Genomic DNA, 21,383 nt, shown 5'->3' with positions numbered 1-21,383 from the left:
AAAATCTTTATTGATAGCACATCCCAGTAGAGAATTTTCAGCATTTTTATTCTTTACCTCTCACAGAACCCTTTTTTGCATGTTTACATTTTCAGGTAATAATCCTTTTTTATGTTTATTAATCACTATTCTGCAGATTTGTGGCTGTCGGTGCCAGAACTAAATGTCTGAGACGAGACCAGAGCTATGAGCTTCATGACGTCACTGACCTCTTGCCTCGTGGGATGTTCCCCAAAGTGAAGATGATGAAGATCATGATGGTGAGGCTGGTCACAAGGATCAAGGCTAACATTTGATCTGAGAGACAAAGAGAGACACACTTAGAGCAGCAGCTATCAGTCATGACCACTGTTGGGAACGTTACTTTAAAAAAGTAATTAGTTATAGTTACCCACTACTTGTTTCAAAAAGTAACTGAGTTAGTAACTGAATTACCCTAGAATAAAAGTAACTCGTTACCAGGGAAAGTAACTATTTGCGTTACTGTATAAAAAAAAAAAAAAAAATATATATATATATATATATATATGTAACGGGATAAATATTATAGATGAGGGTTCTTTAATTAAATCCTGCTGTAATGTGATCGCGCTTCCTATTGGCTGCGCTGGTGGCGCTATAGCACACGGAGTTCGAATGAACTGCAGCAGAGCTAGAGGGAACTGCTGTGGGTGAGTCGTTTCTGTTGCAGCTCCACATTAAAAGTAAAAATACTGGTTTTATATTGAATGTTAGGAGATGTATGTTAGGGATTGCACACAGTGGACATTAATTGATTTTTGAGTGTGTTTTCTGTTCATATTTTTGGGTAATTTGATAGTTTTATTTCTGTTTGCACGAACTCTTTTAATGTGCGCCATTTTTTCCATGTGCTCTCTAAAAAAAAAACTGAAATCATTTCTCAAACAGATGGAGCTGTGTTAGCGTGACTCACAATTCTCTTCTTTCCACTGCTCTGTGTGCAGGGAAATAAAGTAAAATATCATCCACAATCTGAGTGTGTGTGAGTGCTGTGGAAGAATGGGGCAAACCGGGCCAGATTAACCAAAGGTCACATTGGTGCCGTGACTCAGGACTTCAATCAAGTTGTCGAAGATCATCCCAACATCGGACCGGCAGACCTGTCGTCATTCTTCACTGCACAGGACCTTCAGCTAAGCTTTTATTAGTTATTGCTGGACTTTAAACTAAAAAAAAAAAAAAAAGAGGGAAGAGACTTTTGAATGGACACTCTGAAGTGATTTGATATTTTATTGACTCCGGGTATCACAGCAGTATAATATAGAACACACATTGGTTTTTTTCTTTTCCCATTTATATACTCCTATTACTTAATTATGGAAAACAATAGGTTCACGGGATCTCGTTATGTGGGCAGTCCGGTTAGTGTTGGTCGAGGGAGAGGTCTATTAGTGACACCTATTCCTTTCCCAGATATTAGCTCTAATATGGGTGCCACTAACAATGGTATGGGGTTAGAAGCAAATGCATTTCTTGAGCCAAATGCTAATGAAAACCCTGTTAATGTTAATTGCACTTCTGAAACTACACGGCCAATTAGTACATCAACTCCAGTCCTTACCAGTGACATGATGAGTCAGATGGGTAACATAGTGCAGCAAGTAGGCCTTCAACTGGCAGATAGTATCCTTGCACATTTGAATTTGCAAAGTCAATCAGAAGTTGCACCTAAGCAAACTCAAAATAACCACAATAGTAGATACACGCCTGAGCAGTGCTCCATGTCAACTGCATCACAGATTCAAGTAGTGCGTCAGAGGGAAGTTAAAGATCCTCCTACTTTCAGAGGCGATACATCAGACACTGTTACACTCGATGAGTGGGTGGAGCTCATGAAGAACTTCATAAAAAAGGGGTTTCTGCCTACTGAAGAGCAAGGTGAAGAAATTTTAATCCACTTGAGAGGCAAAGCCAAAGATGTTGTTAAAGTGGGGATACTGTCAATCGGATTAGATATCAGAACGAATCCAGATGCAATCTACACCTTATTACGGAAGCATTTCAGTTGTCATCAGTATTCTCCTGTCCCTTTACAAGATTTCTACACTACTCTTCCAGAACCTCGGGAGGATCCCTTTGATTACTGGTTACGCCTGAACCATACTGCTGACATCACAGCTGAATGTCTGAAACAACAGGGAAAGGTACTAGACAACCAACTGAACGAAGTCACATGCATGTTCATTAGGAACTGTCCAAATTCAGATCTAGCACTGACGTTTCGTTCAAAAACCATTGACAGTGCAAGAGATCCTTAACGAGTATCATTCAGAGAAAAATCTCAGAGCCACTGGACAAGGAAACAGACAGATTGAATGTGAAAATAAAATCACTATGAATGAGATGCGTGTAGGTCCTGGCCCAAACACAGTGAAAGCTGAACAAGATTCACTTCAGTCAAAACAGTCAGAAAACATGGCTCTGGAAAAAGTGATCGATATGTTGGAAAGAGTTCTGATGAATAATAGTAGTAATGCACAGGCGAGCAAGGAGTATAGGAAGAGAAACACCATGTCAAGAATTCCAGGCTTGAATGATACACCGTGCTTAGTGTGCAAGGACATGTCACATTCTGCTTTTACTCACTGTAAAGACAAAAGGCTCTGTTTCCAGTGTTTTTCGCCTGACCATCCCAGATTCCGGTGTCCAAAGGAAAGGAAGAATGCTTCCTCAGCCAACCAGCAGTCAAACTAAGTGATCTACGTGTGAGGGAGGATCACGTAGATCTTGAGAGTGAATCTCCCATATCCAGTTTTGAAGATGAAATGGATTATGAGTCTTTATGTCAAATGTTCAGTGATGTAACTTCAGACAAAACGGTCATCTTTCAGGGTGTTCAGAAAGTTCCAAAAGCCGATAGCTTGTTTTACACATCTGTTTCAGTTGAAAATGATCTTTTCATTAAGGCTTTAATTGATTGTGGATCAATGGCATGTACTATTAGCGAGTCCACTGAAGAACGGGTGCTGAAAAATATCCCAGATATGATAAGTCAGCCAGCAGAAGATATTGTTATTGTTGGTTGTGGTGGCCATCGTGTTGCCCCCACTGCAGTCTATGATCTTAAAGCTACAGTGTACGGTTGCTCCATGATAATTCCTGCTTTAGTTGTGCCTGGGCAGACCGAAGAGATGATTTTGGGCACAAACGTCATAAAGAGACTTCTGATGCAACTGAGAGAAACTGATGGTTACTGGAGGCTCATGTCTAAGTCAAGTAACAATGAGAGTGATGAGTGTTGTATGTTTCTATCTCTTTTCTCAAATGCAGAAAGATGGAGAGGCGAATCCATACCTGAAAAAGTCGGTACAGTAAAGTTACATAGGAGTGTGATTTTAGAGCCACAAACAGAACATCTGGTTTGGGGTAAGCTACCTCAGTCTTCTGTCTTGTCAGTAGGCAGCACTGTCATTGTGGAACCGACCAAGTCCAGAACAAGACCAATGTGAATATTGGTCGGAAGGGTCATTACACCACTATGGGGAGATGGTTCTATCCCCTTAAAAGTCATCAATCCCACTAATCACAGAGTTGTGTTGAAGAGAAATGCAAAAATAGCTGACGTGTCACCTTGTATTGCTGTGCAAGATTTACCATTGCCGAAACAGATTCAATCTAATCTGCAGTGTACTGAGGAACCCTTACCACCTAGATCCGGTGAAGAGATGAAGCGAGTCTTGAGTGATTTGAACCTTGGTGAACTTGACTTGGAGTCATGTGAAGTTTCAGCCCACTGGAAAGACAAGTTGTTGCAAATTATTGAGAAGTATGAATCAGTTTTCTCAAGAGACAAAATGGACTGTGGAGAGGCTAAAGGCTTTGTCCATCGAATTAATCTCACGGATGACAAACCCTTCCGATTTCCATATAGGTGTATACCACCAAGCCAGTATGCTAAATTGAGGACAGCTTTGAATGAGATGGAGGAAAAAGGAATCATTCGCAAGTCACATAGTGACTATGCTTCCCCTCTCGTACTAGTTTGGAAGAAGAATGGAGATCTCAGAATTTGGACTGATTTTAGGTGGTTAAACGCGAGGACTATCAGAGATGCTTATCCTTTACCACACCAGTCTGATGTGTTAGCTGCTTTAGGAGGCAACACCTTCTCAACCATGGATCTTACCTCAGGGTATTACGATGTCCCCCTAGAAGAAGAACACAAAAAGTACACTGCTTTCTCTTCCCCATTTGGATTTCTTGAGTATAATAGGCTTCCTCAGGGTCTCTCTAATAGCCCAGCCACTTTCATGAGAATGATGATGTCTATTTTTGGAGATGAGAATTTCAGCAGCGTTCTTTGTTACCTTGATGATTTGATGGTGTTTGCCCCTTGTGAGTCAGTAGCCCTCCAACGTCTTGAATTGGTTCTTTTGCGGTTGTCACATCACAATCTAAAGTTGGCTCCAAAGAAATGCTGTTTCTTGAGGCGGTCTGTGAAATTCCTTGGCCACATTGTATGTGAAGAAGGGATTAAGACTGATCCTGGTAAAGTTGAGGCAATCAACAATATTAAAGCTTCTGATCTGATGGAACCTTATGGAAAAACACCATGTCAGAAAAAGATCAGGTCCTTTCTTGGAATGGTTCTGTACTATCAACATTTTATTGAAGGATGCTCAGCAAAAGCAAAGCCTCTATTCAAGTTGACATCAGGTTCAGTAAAACAGAAAACTGTCACAAAAGGACGTAATCCAAGAAAGAAAATTAGTTACCTCAAACTTTCACCGACTGACTGGACAGCTGATTGTGAAGAAGCCTTGCACACACTAAAACTAGAACTAACTAAAAATGTAACACTGGCTCACCCAGACTTTGACTGAACTTTTGTTTTGGCTATCGATGCATCCTTCGACGGAGTGGGAGCTGTATTATCACAGGTTCTGCCAGGTGAAGAGATTGCAAGACCCATAGCCTTTGCAAGCAGAACTCTGTCTCGCTCACAAATGAACTATCCAGCTCACAGATTGGAGTTCTTTGCCCTAAAGTGGGCTATCTGTGAGAAGTTTAGCCATTGGCTGAGGGGACGGCACTTTACGGCATGGACCGACAACAATCCTCTTACATATATCCTGACTAAACCCCGACTTGATGCATGTGAGCAACGATGGGTGGCAAAACTTGCATCTTACAGTTTTGATCTGAAGTATGTCACAGGAACGAAAAATGTTGTCGCTGATGCTTTGAGCCGTGAGCCATTTTTTCAGTCTTGCATAGGACATCGCCTTATCACTGAACCCTACTTGTCTCTCTTGAAGGATCTTAGCGGTGTAGTCGACAACACTGTCCAAGATGCTTTCAAGTGCACAAGTAATCATCAGGTGGTGCAGAAGGATGGGAAATGTTCTTGTTACCCAACCAGTGATGGACTCTCACCTTCAGGTTCTTCTGGGTGCCAGGAAGTTTCTGCAGTGTTAGCAGCACACACTACTGGAGGTTTGAGTGAAGTATTGGGTACAGTGCCAGCCATTTCACAACCACAACAGTTTAGCCCTCCTTTGCAACACAGCAACATCGTGTTTGAACAGGAGAAAGACAGTACCTTGAGTCGGATTTTGTACTACATTTAAAGATGTCGGAAACCATCTAAGAAAGAACAAACAAAGGAATCCACAAGTGTGCGGAAACTGTTGAAACACCATGATAAACTGGTTGTCTGTAATGGTGTACTTTATAAGGTAAAGAGAGACCCGAAGCTAAACAAGAAACTCTACCTGTTTGTTGTACCTGTTTCATTGAAAGCGCAAGTTCTTCATGGTCTCCATGATGCCGCAGGACATCAAGGACGTAGCAGAACACTGTCTCTAGCAAAACAACGATTCTTCTGGATTGGTATGAAAAAAGATATCGATGATCATGTGAAGAATTGTCATCGATGTGTGGTTGGTAAAACCTCTGAACCCAATGCTTGTGCTCCACTGGAAAATATCCGTACATCAGAACCACTTGAGCTGGTCTGCATTGACTTTTGGTCAGCAGAGGTCAAAGAAGGAAAGTCGGTAGATGTGCTGATTGTGACTGATCATTTTACAAAAATGGCCCACGCATTTCCATGCCGGAATCAATCAGCCAAACAGGTTGCGAGAAGACTCTGGAATGACTTCTTTCTGGTCTATGGATTCCCCAAAAGAATTCATTCTGACCAGGGGGCTAATTTCGAGAGCAAGTTAATCAAGGAACTATTGACCATGGCAGGTGTAGATAAATCACACACAACACCATACCACCCCATGGGTAACGGCATTGCTGAGAGGTTCAATAGGACTCTTGGAAGCATGATCAGGACATTACCCCCTAAAGTTAAATCTAAATGGCCACAGATGCTTCAGCAACTTACTTTCTGTTACAACTGCACAGAACATGAGACAACGGGTTTTGCGCCATTCTTTCTTATGTTTGGCAGAGTTCCTCGTCTTCCAATTGATGTCCTGTTTCAGAATGTGCTTCTTAATCAAGATGTGGTGGATTACAAAGATTTTGTGTCCAAGTTGAAGACAGATTTGCGTGAAGCAGCTCGCATAGCAAGGATGCACACTCTGAGAGAGCAGGAACGACATGGCAGACTTTACAACAGAAAGGTAAAAGGCTGTCCACTGGCTGTTGGAGATAGAGTGTTGGTTGCGAACAGAGGTGAAAAAGGTAGAAGAAAAGTTTCTGACAAATGGGAGTCATCTCCATATGAAGTCACTGCAGTGTATCCTGATATCAATGTTTACAGGATTCGAGAAATCAACTCTGACAAAGTGAGGGTAGTCCATAGAAATCTGTTGTTATCGGTGAACTTCCTACCAGTTGATGAACATCAGGAATCTGATCAAAAGAATGATGATGTGAATGATGAAACTGATCCTCAGGAAGTTGATCATGATGACCGAACTGCAAACTGGGTATTGAGTAATCCTGGTGGTTTTGATGAGGAGGATAAACATACAAACTGTACAGCCTGTATCAGAGATACTGGACTCGGCAAGCACTGATGCTGGGAACTTGAAGTCATCCAAGAAGAGGAATCTGTGGTGTGCTCACAGCCAAGACAAGTTGAGGCTGTAGTGACTCGAACTAGACTTGGCAGAGTCATAAAACAACCTAAAAGACTGATTTATGAAATGAACAAACAACACATAGACCGTTCAGACTCTACAGTGAGTTCTTTTGTTTATTTAGTTAAAAGCATTTTTACATAGTGTTATATTTGATTTCATGCAAAGTAGAGAACACAGAAACAAATTGATAAAGAGATAAGAAATCACTTGAGTTATTACATGTTGAAATTTTTGAGGTGTAACGGGCATCTCTTTAGTCTACTTCCAGACCGGGGTTAGGCGCCTCCCTTGTCTCTAGGTACTTCTTATTGAAGAATCCATTGATTGACTGATAATCATACTCCAAGTGCAGTTTGTCTTCTCTTCTTTAATAATTGTAAACATAAAGTGAGAATTCCATACCCTTTTTTTTCTTTATCTTTCTTCACTGTTGGTTTTTCTTGTTATGGTTTGTCCACATTAAGCAGGATTTAAGGGGGGTGTATGTAACGGGATAAATATTATAGATGAGGGTTCTTTAATTAAATCCTGCTGTAATGTGATCGCGCTTCCTATTGGCTGCGCTGGTGGCGCTATAGCACACGGAGTTCGAATGAACTGCAGCAGAGCTAGAGGGAACTGCTGTGGGTGAGTCGTTTCTGTTGCAGCTCCACATTAAAAGTAAAAATACTAGTTTTATATTGAATGTTAGGAGATGTATGTTTGGGATTGCACACAGTGGACATTAATTGATTTTTGAGTGTGTTTTATTTGATAGTTTTATTTCTGTTTGCACGAACTCTTTTAATGTGCGCCATTTTTTCCATGTGCTCTCTAAAAAAAAAACTGAAATCATTTCTGAACCGATGGAGCTGTATTAGCGTGACTCACAATTCTCTTCTTTCCACTGCTCTGTGTGCAGGGAAATAAAGTAAAATATCATCCACAATCTGAGTGTGTGTGAGTGCTGTGGAAGAATGGGGCAAACCGGGCCAGATTAACCAAAGGTCACACACATATATATATATATATATATATATATATATATATATATATATATATATATATATATATTTTTAGCAGTTTTCACAAGTCAGTTGAAAAGAGTAGAACAGACATGTGTTCGTACATAACTTTCGATATTTATTGCACGTCAACAGACAGCAAGAGTTTTATCCTGCACTTTATCTTTGTCTTTGTAAGAAAAGTGTTTTTGGCCACTAGCTTTGTAGATGTGTGTCACACATTGCATGTACACATTACATGCACGTTCTTGCCTTTGACCACAATGAATTTGAAGTAGTGCTTATATCTCCACCTTGAAAATGCCAACTTTTCATCGGATTGCTCCTGACTCGCCATCTCTGCTGCTGCTGCGAATCTCTGTTTAGCTGTTGCGTGTGTGCGCGCGTTCGTGTGTGTGTGTTTAGCGCCGCTGGCGTAAAAACACTGGCTCTGATTGGCTACCATGAAACACATGACTCTGCCTTAGCCAATCATAATCGCTTATCCCGTTATTAACCCAACTCACTCGCTGTGTGAGCCAGGGGTGCATTCGGATAGCATAGTCTATTAAATCAATGCATAGTAACGCACCGCATTTAACCTCCAGTAATGTTAACGGCGTTGTAACAACGGGAAAAGTAATTAGTTAGATTACCCCGTTACTGAAAAAATAACGTCGTTACCTAACGCTGTTCTTTTAAACGCCGTTTTTCTAAACACTGCTCATGACAGATGGGTTGATATATGTGTAAGTGTTTGTGAGTACCGGACAGAGCTCTGCCGTTGATGCTGACGATGATGGACTCACTCCATACACTCCAGTGTTTGTTGCTGGTGGTGCGGCAGCGCACACTGAACTCATACCTTCCCACCGGCAGATCCAAAAACTCCACATGAGGCTCGCGCAAACGCTCCATTACCTACAGACCAATAGAAGACAAATTGTTCATCTCCATTCCTGTCTCTTCTACATTTATCATAAAAATGGAGACATGATAAGCAGACTCTGTGTGTCTGTACCCTCCAGTTGTCTGGCTGAGCGAGGTTTCTGTAGCGCAGCTCGTAGACCAGCATCATCAGTTGCTCATGAACCAGAGACTCTTTCGGATGCAGCCAGGACACTAAAACATTGCGGCCCTCTTCACCGATGCTCTCGTTCAGCATGATATATGTCAGGTTAAAGGGAGGGTCGGTTTCCACTGGGAACAAAGAACACGAGACTCATTAACAAACATGATGATGAGCAAACCTCAGGAGAAACCTAGAACAGAAGAGTTCACGAAGACACACTGTGAAAGCCTGAACATTTACAACCGTGTAGAGGCCTAATGTAGGGTCAGTATTTGGACAGTATGAACAGAGAGCAGTAGTTTGAAGAAAACTCTCATAGTGCTTGTTATATGCTATGAAGTATCCTTCACATCAATGCCAATAAAAAAAAAACTTTATTTTACAGAATAATCAGTGTATATAACTGTATATTAAACTGTATGAGTGAAGTGTTGAACAAGAAAAATCAAGCTGAGTGCGAACAGTCTGCAGGTCTGAGCCGAGCTCAGTGGATGAAGCTAGAGAAGCTTTTTCAAGAGCTGATGCCAGCTTCATCATATCCTAATGTTTTATAGCATGTGTAATATTTAGTGTAAAGCATCACCTATCTCGACCACGTCCAGGCAGTGTTTCCGAGAGGTGATGGGCCCCGTGTGTGTGTGTGCCGTCACGTTCATGCAGTACATCTCCCAGACCTGAGTGTGTTTGGCATCAAAGAAGCAGCTGTTGATGCCGCCGCTCACGTAATCAGGACACTCCTGAGGAGCACGCTCACTGTGAGGAGACATGACGTCTGTTCACTATCAACAGCTACACGCTACATAACACACACTAATCTGGTGAAAATGATGATAAATCAGAGCGATTGAAAGTTACACAGATGTATTAAAGGCACGCTGTGAAATCTCACCCCATGGTGTACAGGAGCGTGTAGGTGACGTTGTCCTGATTAGCGATCGGATGCCACCAGCAGGTGAAGATCTCCATGTTGGGCGAGCGGCAGCGGTAAATATACGGCCTTTTACCATCTGCAATGAAGCAAACAAAGACTGAAGATCTCAGAGAAGACATCTATTGCAGCATAGCAGTGACAAATTACATGAAGCAACTACAGTGGTGTCAGAATAAACACAGAATGTATAGGTTGTACTACACTGTATGTAAGCTTGCTTATTGTGCCCAAGAGCATCATTTATTTAAGCTATATGCCCTTATTAATAAGAAACTGTGCTTCTAACCTCAGGTCCAGAGCTGTAGTTCTTACTATGTAATGTAAGCAATGGTTTTGGGAAACACAGAATCGTTGAACCATGTTGGTAACAACGGTACTTGTGACCATAGTTGGCTAATGATGCTTTTGGGAATCGCTCCCCAGAATGGCGCGGAAACATGTCAAGTGTTGATGTAGATGTTGACTTTGATATTTCCAGCTCTTTGAGTTGATGTGGTAATTTCCTACCGCAATATGAAGCATGAAGATAATAAAACGTTATGAAGAAGAACATCTTATTGTGCTCAATTACAGTTTTTTACAACAACAGTCTATGTGAGCTAAGCTGTGAATCATTGCTTTTGGCACAAAATACATCCCTTGAATGACTACAGCTTTGAATGGACATCAATTAACTTGTCACACAAACAATGTGTGAAACAAACATACTCTTTAAACAACAGTTAAACCTAAAGGGATAGTTCACCCAAGAATTAAGATTAGCCCATGATTTACTCACCTTTTAGCCATCCCAGATGTATATGACTTTCTTCTTTCAGACAAATACAATCAGAGTTAAAATAAAGTAATAAAATATCCTGGCTCTTCCAAGCTTTATAATGGCAATGTATGGTGGTTGAAATTTTGAATCCCATAAAAGTGCAGAAGTCCATCATAAAAAGTGTAATGGATGCCTTGTGAAGTGAAGCAATGCACTTGTGTAAGAAACGGGTCGAGCGGATGACATATTCTGGCACATCACTATTTATAATGGATGCATACACTTTATTAGATTTCTATTGGACTACTGAATATCAACAGCCATTCCCTGCCATTATAAAGCTTGAAAGAGCCAGGACAATTTTTAATATGAATCGAGGGCAGCGTTAGTTCAGTCAGGCCACGGAGGCATAGGCTGCGCCCAGCTGATGCAGTCAGCTGTCAAATCGCTCCAACTACTGCCATTCTCCTATTACACACGGGACATATGTACATATCTATACGTGGCACTACGGCTTGGTAAGTATGCTCAGCGGCTCGCAACCCTCCCTCCCTCCCTCCCCATTATAAGCATGAACACATTACTGTGGACCGTCTGGTTGTTGTCTTCTTTGTTTCAGATCACTATTCCAGTCTGGGTTGGCATGGACCTGACTGCTGAGAGACACCCATCTTCATAACCAGGCTACAGGATAGACGTCCCACTGCCACATCTACACAATTACCACCGTTTGCATTAAAGACATTATTAAGTGTCCTAATTCTCATGTATTTCCAAGCGAATGGTTACGGGGGATTAATGTTTAAACCTCTTGTATGTTCAATTAATTTGGGAGCAGGAACCCCCATAAGGAACCATACTGCCAAAGATAAATTGTGTTCAATACACTCAAGTAACTTGCCAAAGTGGTCCTGTCTGAACTCTGATTGGATTCATCTAAAAGAAGTCAGATGAATAGATGGCTTGAGGATGAGTAAATCATGGGCTAATTAAAATTTTTGGTTGAACTATCCCTTTAAGTTCGTAACCTAGCAAAACTGATGGTATTGAAATACCATCAAAAGAGTTAGTCACATTCAAGAATCCTGATAGATTTACACTACTATTTTCATTTGATTCACACAGCTATACTGTTCTGACCAGCTGAATTAAATGTGCTAATCAGATCATACTGACTCACTTATTTAGCTACACGTTAAGTTGCTGACAGCAAAACATTAAACACAAAACGCTCCATTAGTGTCTTCAGTGTGTGATTATGACATGTGGGCTCATGCTAGCAGCTACACACTCCTACAAACACAGACACAGAGAGAGCGCTGTGGCAGAGGAATAAACACAGCAATGAGCAGCTAAACATACCGGCGATTTGAGATCTCACATATACTCACGGTCAGTTTTCACATTAAAAGTCAATATAAAAACATTTAATACATGATGCAAAGACAAGCTGCATACTAAGAGTTAGTAAGATAGTAGTTATGTTTAGATATGGGGTAGGTTTAAGGGATCTATAATATGGAAAGGCAGAATGAGGCATTAATATGAGCTTTACAAGAACTAATAAACAGAAAATATGCTAGTAATAGTTAATAGTGAGAGTATGCCTAATAAATTTACATTTAGAGCCATTTTATCTTGTAGTATATTCAATTTATTCCTCAAATGTAGTTACTTATTTACATCTCTACACACACACTCTCTTTCTCTCTCAATGTGCTATAGACATGCTTTAGCGGGTGAGTTAAGGACTCTGATCTAATGGTTTAGTGTTTACTAAGTGCTTTATTTACTTACATCAGCCTGTCATCATATGTTGACGTCACACATGAAAGATAAACCCGAGGAAAGCTGAAAACCAGAGCGGATCAGGCCTCATGAAATATGATCAGAACATATTTTTCGCACTACTAGCCCTTTCTTTCACACAGAGGCACAAACAGATCGTTTTGAACAGTGTGGGGAAGGTTACTTTGGAAATGTAACAGATATACAATATAGTAAATAGTGTATTTATGTAAATGATTTAATTAGATTGCTTTTGATTTACTTTTCTAAATTAAAATTTCTAAATAATTGTGAATAAAAACAAAAGAATAACTGAATTACCCTGAAACATTTAAAACAGGCAGGGTTAACTTTACACTAGTACTCAACACTGATTATGTTCAAAATACTTCATCTCTTGAATTAAGATAAAAATAATTCATTTAAAGCACAGCCACCACAAAATCAGACTTTAGCGACATTTCAATTTGAGATCGTTCTGAGGTTTGATACAGATTTAAAATAAAAAGATATAGTTTAATAGCTATGATACTGTTTTAGAAATTAATTCTTTAGATAGCTATGACGGGAAACACTGGTATCTAACAATGCCTTGCAAAAACAGTTAATATTCAAAAAATAAAGCATATACATAAACCCAAATATGGAATAAAACCGTTACCAAGTGTGCTATTCTGTGTCCTAAATTCTTGAACATTTTTTGAGCAATCAATCTGATTTATGAAAGGAATCAATCTTGACCCGGTTCCCCAAAACGTTCTTATCGCTAAGTAGTTCTTAACCTATTCCTTAACCTCTCTCTTAACCTTGTGGCACGATTCCCGACACGCCCAAGATATACCGCTAAGTATATCTTCTGTAAGTCACAATTTCGTAAGGTTGGTCTGGACTAGGCTTGTTGCGATAGTCGGTGTTACCGGTGATACACGGTGTTTAACCCACCTACCGGTCATATCACTTGACCACCGGCACCGTCCCATCGTGTTGAAGTTTTAGCCTATAGCAATAAAGCACTTAGTTAGTGACTACGTGCCTTCGTAATTTAGCGTAAGTGGAACGAGTGCCGCAGTAAAGCAGCAGGTGTCCGATTTCATTTATCATTTGAGATCTGGTTTCAAAGCGAAATGCAAAAGCACCTATTTGGAAATATTTTGGATTCAAACCAAATGCCAACAGGGAACCTGAAAACGTTAACGAGGCAACCTGTAAACTTTGCCTGATGAAAGTGGCAGCATCCGGAGGTAACACTTCAAATTTACACGCACATCTTCAAGCACACCACAAAAATGAAGCGGCCAAGATGGGTCCAGCGGCAAAAAATCGACCACAAAAGCCTGACACACAAACACAGCCTTCGATAAGTGGTGAATTTGCGCAATGCACAAAATATAAAAGGGACAGTGCGAGGTGGAACACGTGCACTGACGCAGTGACGAAATACATATGCAAAGAAGTGGTGTCTTTTAATACTGTTGAAAAGCAATCTTTCAGAGACCTCATAACCACACTCGACAGCCAATATTCATTTGTTTCATATTCGATGGTTGTGCTGTGTTTTTTTTGTTTGTTTGTTTGTTTTTTGCTGAAAAAGGCAGGCACTTTATTTAACGAATAGCGATTTTTTTAAATATAATTTCTTGTTTGATACTTGCACGATGTGTGCAGTGGTTCGTTTTATTAATAAATGCACTTTAAAGGTGTTTCATAAGTGCTTTTGTTTAGTTTTTGCATGGTGTGTTAAGTTATTATTCATTTTGCAATAAATATGTGTGTAATACAAGCGAGTGTCTTATTGTTTTGAGTATTTTTATTAAGAATAGAATAAATTAACCCATGATTAATTCAAACAAATGCTACTGAATTGCCGCTAATTAGAGTGAAAGTAAATTGAGACGTGTCCACGTCTGCACGTCCGCATTTTCGGCCACCTGAAATCCCCGACACGCAACCCTGGTGACACCGGGATTACCGTTTTTTTTTATACGTCGATTAACCGGTGGAAAAAATCTGTCACCGCAACATCCCTAGTCTGGACCATTCGGAAGATCTCTCTTAGTGTTGTTTGAGCTCAAGACGCTACTGTACAGCAGTCTTTAGAAACCAGCGCAGCGCAGTACAAGTCAAACTATAGTATGTTGACAATGTTGTGGCTCAACAATGATTTTATGTTATGGACATTTTAAGACTCATAACCGCAATGGATACTGGCCTAATTATGAAGTTGACTTTATGTGGTATCAGAACTAATATGGTGTTAATTAGCCTAGGCTTTTTCGTAATGTAATTAAAGCGAATTGACAATCAGTTTTTTGATAATTAAAATCTGGCAAACAATTTGGCTCTAAATGGCTAAGATCTATAAATGGGTAGTCATGGTTGTGTCCAGTAAGCGACCATAACAGCGATCCAACGTGTCCTTAATTGAATCAAAGACGGAGCCTGACGCGGAGCCGTTTAGTCCATGTCAATTTTTTTATTTGGCAAAACTTAAGCCCTTTTGACAATTTGCCTGATGTGACTATATAAAAAAAAAATCGCCTCCCAAGACAACTCATTATGGAGCTGCTGGACCTTCTCAGACCTGCGCTTGCCAGGATAATGCGGTGGAATTAAGCTTTAAGCCCTGAAGCCCAGTGCTACGTGTTTTTTTTTTTTTTGCTACAGAGAGATTCATTGAGGTCGTGGGAGAGGGCTACGACCTAATCAAGACCTCTGTGTCTAGATGCGTCCACACTGTCACCAACGCCCTTCTGCGCCATGTCGGGGATTACATCCTGGTGGATGGCACACTCATCCCTATCACCAATCCATCAGTGATTGATCAGGCATACATATCGCGAAAGGGACACGCAGCCATAAACGTGCAGGTTATAGTGGACCATTGGGGTGTGATCTCTGACCTGGTGGCAATGTCCAGCAAAACTTCAAGTTCCTCTGACGAGAGGCTTGGTGCCCTGTTTTACGTTTCTTCCCCAGCATATTCTGTATCTAACTCTCCTTCTCTCTGTTCATTGTAGATAGGTTGCTTTATATTGAAAACATAAACCAATTGCAATCAATACCGCACTAAACAGAAGTAACTGCAGCTGCTTGCCAATCAATTCTGATTGTAAAGTACCTCACCATTAATATAAAAGTGTGTTATATAATTTTTATAAGTCGTTAAACCCATGTCAAGAAGCGGCACAAGCGGCACAGCGGGATAAGGAGGGTGGAAGATTAGCGAGGGATCCCCGGTTCGTCTAACCGTCACAACATATCGTGTGAACATATTACTGACCATTTGATAATTAAATTTAAATTCTATATTCTACTGATAACTTAAAGTATGTTAATATAAATGTTACTGTAATAATTTGAGGAATGTTTAATTAGAACGTGTTGTCTTTCTTAACGATGTATTGCACCTTCGCGTGAAGTGGAAAATCGATTCATGACCAATCGATGCAAACTAATTCAGCACCTTCACTCGGTACAGCGCTCTTGTTACGTCGGCCGTAAGAGGCAGCGTGTTAAGAAGCTTCCTAAGGGACACTTCGGGGAACACACTTAGAAACATAAACAACTTTGGTAAGATATATCTTTTGAGTCTTCTTAGTGCGCTAAGAGTGAGCGTTATCGGGGAACCGGGCCCATATCTGAATGTGTGTGTGAAAATATTCAGATGTAATCCTATAATCATTAACATTTCACGAGTAACTGTAATTACAATTTTTTTTCTCAGTGCCTGTAGCAGATTACAGTTAAATTTATTTTGTATTCAATTAAATAATTCCATTACATATAACTAGTTATTCTATATATTTTAAAAGTCTTAAAGGCCAGTTTCACTAACAGTTTGTGCTAGCGCAAGGATTTACTAATGCAATACCAGCTTTATCAAAACTTCTAGCAAACCTTCAGCCCTCCAGTTCTTTTTAACATACTCTGGCTTCTTTATTTCTTTATTTGCGACTACACTAATTTGCATTGCACTTGATATATTTAGTTGGTGGTATATAAATGAGAGGTTGGAATTGATTGCCATGGATCGCAGAAGCCTCATATAAGTTCATATGTATTCGCGATCCTGTTAAAAGATCATGATCTCCATTCAAACACACGCAATCTTATTCTTAAATGACGATAATTTTGATATGTAAACCTTTGAAGTCACAATCCCATCTGAATATTTAACAGCTTCACAAACAGTAGGCTACATTTCTGTTTTGCAAACATTAAATAATAACGAAAGTACTGGAATAAAAGTTCGGATATTGACTCCGATGTTGTGATAAAGAGTAACTGGCCTTTAGAACAAATGTTATGTTTCAAATAAAGAGATGTGTATGCTACATTATGCCAGTGATGTCTTTGTTTAAAAAACACTGGATGAAACAATCTTCATTCTCTTATTTCAAGTGACTCTTTTCCATAATTAATTCTTTTAAAATAATAAATATTTTCAAATAGACTCATTTGTTAAAATCTAGACAAGATTATTTTGTTTGGTTGTATGATGTTTTGTTTTCAGAATCGTCAGATCTCTATTGTAAAAATCAATTATTCAAAATCATCTAATGCATGCTATCAGCTCTGTTTCTAATATTCAAATGTAGACTAGAGTGTAAAATGTACAATGTATAAGAATCTTTTCGTAGTGCATCAATAAGGATTTGGTCCAATTATACTGCGTTGTAATGCTTCTCATCCAGTGTGAAGAGTTCTGCAAACCACACCCCAATCACCAATGACTCCTCCTCCTCCTCTAGCACACACCTCCCTTTCGTTTGGTTTGTTCTGTGATCCGTGACGAGGTCTTTACTCACCTTCCTTGGACGACTGCAGCGCTTCAGTGACGGTCATCCAGTGAAGCGTCAGGAGCAGAAAGCACAGCATCATGCGACTGCAACACAAAACAGCACTGCTACACTTGTCTGCATGAGCTGACAGTAAATACACAGTGTGCACACACACACACACACACAGGTGTAACAATAAATCCCACATCATGCAGAACTTCAGAGGCACACATCTTTAAAAACACTGAGATCTGTTGACAAAGGCTGATGGGAACTGGAAATACTGGAAAAACCCTCATTATGCCACGAGGACTCGAATTCACAGCTTTCAGTCACGTGACTGTCTCCAAGACCTGGAGGGCAAAACCTCCACAGAAATGCAGGGCAAGCCTGTCAACACCCCAGCTGCATCACCACCTTCATTTTTCTAAAAACTCAGAGTCTGTTATTCCTTACTTCAACGGCTGGTTTGATCTCAGAAAACCTACAACAGCCTTAAATCACTGAACCGATATATATCTATTAGTTAACTCTAAACACAAATAACACACAGTTGACATTAGAGGTGAAGAGAGTTATTACATTTACATTTACATTTAATCATTTAGCAGATGCTTTTCTCCAAAGCGACTCACAAATGAGAACAATAGAAGCAGTCAGGTCAACAAGAGAACAACAACAGTATACAAGTGCCATAACAAGTCTCAGTTAGTCTAGTACAGAACACATAGCCAGGTATTTTTTATTTGTTTTTTTTTTTAATTCAATGAAAAAGACAAGAAAAGGAAAAGTGCTGGTGTTATTTGGTTAAGTGCAGGTGAAAAAGATGAGTGTTTAGATGTTACATAACGATGATGAAAGACAAACATGATGAACATTAAAGCCTCGACTGGAGAAACCCAGGAAATGATTCATAGTGACTGTAGCTTCCACATCGTTTCCTCGAAGCACCAATCTTTGATCTAACTGTGTTACACAAAAGCAGAGTGATGACAGGCATGAAAACAATCTTTAATGCTGTTGTGAATGCGGCTCTGGCGTGATATGTGTTGTTGTGAGGCATGATGGGATGCTAATGCTAGTCAGGATCTGTTTCCTCTAAGAACGCTGTTCAGTGAACTCAGCCCAATACTGCACTCTTAGTGACATTCAGAACAGAACAATAATTATTATAATGCTGTTCATTACAAACAACATTTATTTTAAAGTAGTGCAGTCTAACATCTGTTAATGCTTTGTTTTCTGGTAGTTAAGTGACCTGAGGTTGACTTTTGACATGTGAGAACACTTCCAGTGAAAAAAACAGTGATAAAACACTGATGGTACGAAGCTTTAGAGTCTCAACAGCAGGAATCTCTCACACACACACACACATAATTAATTCATTTACAAAATAAATGTTGTATAATTACAATGAAGCCTGATAGTTATGATAGTTACACACTTTTTACATCACATTCTCATTGCTGTGATCTGTCTGAATAACTTCCTAAATACATGATGAATACCTTTAACACAAACACAAGAATCAATTCTAAAACAGACTTCAGTTAATAAAACGGTGCAGTCCAGTAAAATGTGTTCAATAGCAATATAAAAAAGCTTTGTAGAATATTACAATAATTACTGTTTTACTAAAAGAGCAGTCTTAGTCAATATCTGTTGTCTCTCTATGATTCAGGTCTTATCTTATTCTCTTATATGTGTTATATATGACACAATAAACCTCCAACTGGATGACATCCATCATGTTAACACATGATATGAAAGATCTGTCATCTCAAAGACAGATGAGGTGTTTTATGTCCAAACGGGATCCATTACACTGACAGACATGTTCATTTTAACATACTTCAGCACATTTACAATAAAAGAGCACAAGCTATCTGTCTCAGAGCCAGCTATATTTGCCAGGTTTATTAAAACACTAGATTAGAAAGCAAGCCAGAGCAGGGGAAATGCAGAAAAGAAGCTGAACGGACCTGTTAGATCAGCAGGATTGAGTCCGATAGAAAGCGCTTCAGACAGAGTCCATGTTCAGTTCTCATACCTCTCGCCACTTTAACAGCTGAACGCCTCTACCTTGATGAACCCGACACTTCTCTCTCCACACTCACTACACACCTGCTCTTGTGTTCATGAAGATGAGCTTACAGAGGAGATAAAGGAGTAATCCTGATACAGCAGATCATATGACAACAACTAACAAACAAACAGCGGAGAGATCTAGAAACTCAGCAAGTCCCTGGGAACAAGACTAAAACCTGTCAGACCAGATTCACTCCCACACGACACAGTGCAGGAAGCACAAATCAATTACTGCATACTACACAAACTCACCACACATCTGTATGTATTGGGTTTGTTTTAGTCGCATGATGATGTTCATACAATAAAAGCTGAATAGAGAGAAAAATAGCAAGCATCACTGCAAACGCAGCAGGATTTATCTGAAAAATCTCACAGAACAGAGCCATTTTTATGTGAAATCAGCTCAGTGTTCACTTGTGTGATTATTATGAATCAGCATGAATGATTAAATAAATATGAGGGCAATTTTTTACACCAATGACTACAATAGGTGCATTTGTACCTTTGAAGCTTGGCTCCTAATAATGACAACATTAATATATTTTATAAAGTATCTGTTTAAAAGTTTTAAAAAAAAACACCTTGATGTAACTCTGCCCACTAGTGTGTGCTCGGACCAGCTAAAGACCAGCTTAAACCAGCTAAAGACCAGCTTAAACCAGCTAAAGAGCATCTTAAGCCTGCTAAAGACAAGCTAAAGACCAGCTCATGGATAGCTAAAGACCAGCTAAAGACCAGCTCATGGATAGCTAAAGACCAGCTAAAGACCAGCTCATGGATAGCTAAAGACCAGCTAAAGACCAGCTCATGGATAGCTAAAGACCAGCTAAAGACCAGCTCATGGATAGCTAAAGACCAGCTAAAGACCAGCTCATGGATAGCTAAACATCTGGGCCCGTATTCATGAAGAATCTTAATGCAAAAAGTAGCTCCTAGTGACAAAATTCTAAGGAAATTCTTAGAAATGTGGGCGTTTACTCTTAAAATTAAAGAAAAAATCCTAGTAAAGAAAAAAGTAATTCAGAAAGCATCTTAACCCTTAAAAGAGGTCTTTAAGGTCAAACATGTTTAGGAGCACAGATGAGGACTTTTAAGAGGCTTAAGAGTTTCTTTAGTAGAGGAGAAAATGGCAGAAAGACGAAGAGGCAGAAGAAATGTGTTGCAGACAATGGATGACAGCGAGTTAATAAGACGGTATAGATTATATAATAATTTATTATTTAATATATAAATTAAAGTAATCACTACATTACGATATTTGGCAACTGGTAAAATGCAACAATGCAATAGTGATGATTTGAGTCTGTCACAACCTTCTGTAAGCAGTGATCACACAAACAATTACAGCACTTTCAGAACATCTTATTGTGTCACAGTTCATTTAGTTTCCACTGGACATTCCCACCTTGCAGGCTCAAAAAACTGCATTTATGAATATAGCAGGCTGATAGGTGCGCACAAGCAGAGGGAATGAACCGTTAATAGTTAGAGCTATACGAGCTATACGCTCTTTAAGAATGGCCTTGTGTTCATCCACTAACTGGGCTAACACTGTTCCTCTGTCCAGTTGGTCTTTCTCGCCCTTCTTTGTTTTGATTCCATGTTTGATACATTAAACCAACATTCAAACCACCACTTAAATAGAATTGTAAGAATTAGAATTGAATTGTGTCCCTAGAAGCTACTTTTATAGCTTTATATATACCATTAAGATTCTTTATGAATACGGGCCCAGCATACCAGCTTCAAATCCTGCTTAACCAGCATTTGCTGTTTAGTTCAACAGGGAATTGATGGGAGGTAGAGTGATTTTCCAGTCCTGCACAGAAGAAAACAAACTGACCTTTACTGTCCCAGTGGACACATGAACAACAAACACAGATGATGATGTAACTGGAGACACTTTAATGAAG

General features: G+C 39.7%; 1 protein-coding gene across 1 annotated transcript; it reads right to left on the bottom strand.

Annotated features, from left to right (window-relative positions):
* Positions 1–125: 125 nt before the first annotated feature.
* On the bottom strand, positions 126–19,651 carry LOC127980869 (prolactin receptor-like). Its single transcript, XM_052585474.1, has 8 exons — positions 19,362–19,651; positions 17,407–17,483; positions 10,009–10,126; positions 9,703–9,872; positions 9,069–9,247; positions 8,815–8,968; positions 4,148–4,169; positions 126–297 (listed from the first exon to the last, which is right to left on the bottom strand). Exons 2-8 carry the CDS (start codon positions 17,477–17,479, stop codon positions 126–128), a joined length of 888 nt encoding a protein of 295 aa, XP_052441434.1. The 5' UTR covers positions 17,480–17,483; positions 19,362–19,651.
* Positions 19,652–21,383: the final 1,732 nt, after the last annotated feature.

The sequence above is a fragment of the Carassius gibelio genome, chromosome A4 (genome assembly GCF_023724105.1).
Source record: "Carassius gibelio isolate Cgi1373 ecotype wild population from Czech Republic chromosome A4, carGib1.2-hapl.c, whole genome shotgun sequence".
In the NCBI taxonomy this organism is placed as follows: Eukaryota; Metazoa; Chordata; class Actinopteri; order Cypriniformes; family Cyprinidae; genus Carassius; species Carassius gibelio.
Note: the sequence above shows the minus strand (reverse complement) of the source record. Positions and strands in the feature narration are given on the sequence as shown.

Excerpts from the sequence above, each read along its gene's own strand:
- LOC127980869 (XM_052585474.1), bottom strand. The coding sequence starts at position 17,479 with ATGATGCTGTGCTTTCTGCTCCTGACGCTTCACTGGATGACCGTCACT. Across the intron at positions 10,127-17,406 it reads GCTGCAGTCGTCCAAGGAAG|ATGGTAAAAGGCCGTATATT; the intron begins GTGAGTAAAGAC and ends GCTTCATTGCAG. Across the intron at positions 4,170-8,814 it reads CAACGGCAGAGCTCTGTCCG|GGGGACATCGTAATACCCTG; the intron begins GTACTCACAAAC and ends TTCTTCTTCTAG.